General features: G+C 56.7%; 1 protein-coding gene across 5 annotated transcripts in view; it reads left to right on the top strand.

Annotated features, from left to right (window-relative positions):
• LOC113487775 (immunoglobulin superfamily member 21-like) overlaps positions 1 to 3,775 on the top strand; it is a 44,174-nt gene that overhangs the window by 32,020 nt on the left and 8,379 nt on the right. For all 5 annotated transcript variants that reach the window (XM_026862560.1, XM_026862559.1, XM_026862564.1 and 2 more), the window contains exons 7-9: positions 2,953 to 3,038; positions 3,258 to 3,450; positions 3,546 to 3,584. In XM_026862560.1, the coding sequence (XP_026718361.1) occupies positions 2,953 to 3,038; positions 3,258 to 3,450; positions 3,546 to 3,584 (318 nt within the window). The remainder of the gene's footprint in view (positions 1 to 2,952; positions 3,039 to 3,257; positions 3,451 to 3,545; positions 3,585 to 3,775) is intronic.

The following is a 3,775-nucleotide window of genomic DNA, read 5'->3' on the forward strand; positions in this document are numbered from 1 at the left end:
GGGGTGCAGGAAGCAGGAGGACAAGGGCAGTTTGGGGGGGTGGGGGAGCCAGGGCTGGGTGTTAGCAGTAGGGGTGCTGGGGGGGCGGGTGGTCCATGGAGTCTATGAGGTGCAGAGCCCCTCGTGCATAGAGGAGGTAAAGAGGCTGTGGGGCTGCTGCACCCCCAAGATCTCATCGCCTCAGAGTGCTTTGTAAAGGGGAGTGAGCCCTGACTATGCGGGAGGGTGGGGTGTGCAGGGGGCCCCCCAGCCATGGGGGATGCTCTAGGGTGGGGTTTGCTGGGTTGACATAGGGCTGGGGTTGGGAGGGAGCTGTGGACTCAGGCAGTGGGGATTTGGGGTGATGGGTGGGGCTGGAAGGGGGGATTGAGGTTCCTGGTGTATCGGAGCAAGGCAGCAATGTCAGTGGCAAGGGGTAATGTGAGCACAGCCTTAGATCTGGGGGGACTGTGCTAGGAGAAGCTCCCTTGGTGAGAAGGAGATGGGTGTTTGCATATAGGGGGGAGACATAGGACCAGGTCAGGGGGGACAACCAGGGGCTGGTTTTGGGGGGGGGGAGCCAGAGTTGTGCTGGGTGTAGGGATGAGTGGAAGAGGGAGGGCGGAGGGCAGGTGTTGGGGTACCTGGTGTTTGGTGGCTTTGGTAAAGACCTTGGTTGCCTGCAGGGCAGGTGAGGAAGTTGGCAGCCCCTTAATGTTACCTCCTATGAGGTGTAACTCTGGGAAGAGATGGGACAGACGAGCACCTCTAGACCAGGGTCATGTTGCAGAGGACACACACACCTTCACCCCACAGTGCTGTCACCTCCATCCACCTCTACCCAGTTCCAGGAGATCCAATGACATGCCACAACCCTTGTTGGCCATCACCACCCAACTCATCCCCACGGGGATTGCTGGGGATGGGCCAGGCTGGCCCCTGCACAGGGGCAGCCTGTGGGGCTGGTGAGGCCCCAGAGGCAATGGGGTGGTGGGATTGAAGCCAGGGCCTCCCTGTTGGCTCCCAGCTTGCCCAGGACACTAGAAGAGCAAAAACTCCTCAAGGGACCATGGGAGCCAGTGAACAGATTGGTTAGTGGAGGTCCCTCCCTTTTGCCCCACAGTGTCCCACCCTGGCTGGGCAACTTGCCTCTGGCTAAAGCTGGGTCTCCCCTACCTTCTCCTGGTTCCCTGGCAGAAGAGGCTGAGCTCTCCACTGGGGTTGCCCCGGCTTCAGGGCATCCTCCTGGGCAGGCTGCTGCAGCCTTCCTCCCCTCAAGCTGGATGGAGAGGTCTGGGCTTTGCTCCTGGCCAAGTAGGGCACTTGGCTTGCTGCATCAGCAATGATGCACCATCTCCTGGAGAGCTTCACCTCGTTGGCTTTCCACCCATCTTTGGCGCGGGCTTCAGTGTGCACAAGCCTCTCAGTGCATGTGCTCTGTCTCATCAGCTCATCAACCACCTCAATTAGTGGGAAGTTGGCGGCAATGAGGAGGTCAACAGGAGGTTGGCAGTCAACAAGGAGGGCAGCCGCTCTCTTGCTAATAGAAAACCCTTCATTATCTGTTCCTCCCTACTGAGTATTAAAGCTCTTTCCCAGAATATGACTGGACAGAAAATAACCTAAAAGTCCTGCATTTTCACATCTTCTGCAACTCATCAGGCTTAGGTGCCCACTCTCTGGACCTCCCCATGAGGCCAAGACCTTGATGACTTGCTACTTTGTCCCCAGTAACTCCAGTACCTGTAATAGCAAAGCTCACCCCACATTGCCCCCTGAATCCACAGCCCTCCTCATCCCCTAAGATGCCTCCAGGCCTATGCACCTCACTGGGTGCCCCACCAACACCATCCACAGCTAGTTTTTTGACACCATCACGGCACATCCCCCATTAACCCCCTCCCTATATCGAAATACATATATGCTATATATACCCTCTCAATAAAAGTCATACTGAAACAAAGCCTTGCTTCAGTGCCAAAAGATATTTAGGTACAGACCATGGTGTAATCACCTGCAGCCTATCACCCCTGCTCCAACACCAGAGGGCTGGATCCTGCATGGACATTGATGTCCAGGTACACAACCATGGTCTCTGGTGTGTCTGTGCAGAGCATCCTGGGGTGTAGATGCCCTTTCCAGAGGCTAATGTCCATCGCTACAGACCGATGTGCTTTCTGGTGGCTGTTTGTCCCTTTGTGTCATGCAGGGGTGCCATCACGGCTCAGCCTGTCCTATCCATGGCAGTGCTTGAAGGTACAAAGTATGACGCACCTGCTTTTGCCAAAGCACAACCTCCCTCCTTCCCATTTTCCCCTTTGAGCCTGCAAAAGGCTCCCTCCATGCAAAGACCGGGTAGCTCCTGGGGCTGTCCCATCCCACCATGGCCAGGAAGGACATCCACACAGCCCCAACCCAGCCGGGAGTGAAGAGCAGACCCGGCACGGAAGGGCACCCGGAGTCTGGCATGGGAAAAGGGGTCCCATCCTCTTTACAGGGCTGTGCTTTTTGGCATTTTGTGCCAGCAAGGCTTTGTGGCTGTCTCCCATGCTAACAGCACTTGTGCACGACTCACCGAGGCCACCTTGTCCTGGGGATGCTTCTCTGAGGTGTCAATCTCCTTGGCTTCAAACCAACCTGACCCCTCTTGACCCCTGCTTCTGAGAAGAGAGGGTCTTGATTAGAAAATATGTTCTTCACCATCAGTGCATCTTATTACAGCCATCCATCAGTCTCCCAGTCTTCCCGTTCATCTGCCTGCAGGGTCCTTGTCTACCTGTCTATCAGTCATTTGGACATCCATCAGCCTGTCCATCAATCACCCAGCCATCAGCACCCCCACCCGTGGCTGGCACAGGCCATGCAACCCCCTCACCATGATCGTTCATCAAACTACCATTAACCCCAGCCAAGGGCACCCACGGGCACTGGAAACCCTTGGATGACATCCCTTGTCATTCCCTTTCCTTGCAGTTGCTCCCAAGGGCCCGAAGATCACGATGACCCCGACAAGAGCCCGCGTTGGAGACACTGTGCGGATTTTGGTGCAGGGCTTCCAGGTCAGCATCCCCATCCATCCCCATCACTGTGGGGTGATGCCGTGCTGACCCACAGCCTTAAATCTGCACCAGTGCTTTATGGGGTGGTCTTGGGTTGCATCATGTTCCCCACACTGGTGTACCTCTGGGCATTTCGGCTGTGCCCTGTCCTTGCTCCAGGTGCAAGACAGTGTTTGCTCATCCCCTACACCCATCTCACAGCCCCCCATCTCCCCACAGAATGAAGTCTTCCCCGAGCCCCTCTTCACCTGGACGCGGGTGGGGAGCCGGCTCCTCGACGGCAGCGCTGAGCATGATGGCAAGGAGCTGGTGCTGGAGCGGGTGCCGGCCGAGCTCAACGGCTCCATGTACCGCTGCACCGCCCAGAACCCCCTGGGCTCCACCGACACCCACACCCGGCTCATCGTTTTTGGTATGGCAGCGCCACAGAGGTCACCCATCCCTCCACAAACCCTCACTCATCTCCCCTCCAGTAAAACTGTTTCTCTGCTATTTCTTTCCCATTAGAAAACCCAAATATTCCCAGAGGAACAGAGGACTCCAACGGTGAGTGGTGATGGCACTGGTATTTCAACCCGAAACTCCCCAGGGAGGGAAGGACCGTGCAGAGAGCATCTCTCCTTGCATCACCCCAAGCTCTTGGCCATCTCTCCTTGCATTGCCCCAAGCCCTTGCCCTTGGCAGCAGGGATGTCCTTGCACCAAAAAAGGCCCTGCAGATGCTCCCCGAAGCATCCC

The sequence above is a fragment of the Athene cunicularia genome (genome assembly GCF_003259725.1).
Source record: "Athene cunicularia isolate RWA chromosome 21 unlocalized genomic scaffold, athCun1 chr21_part1, whole genome shotgun sequence".
In the NCBI taxonomy this organism is placed as follows: domain Eukaryota; kingdom Metazoa; phylum Chordata; class Aves; order Strigiformes; family Strigidae; genus Athene; species Athene cunicularia.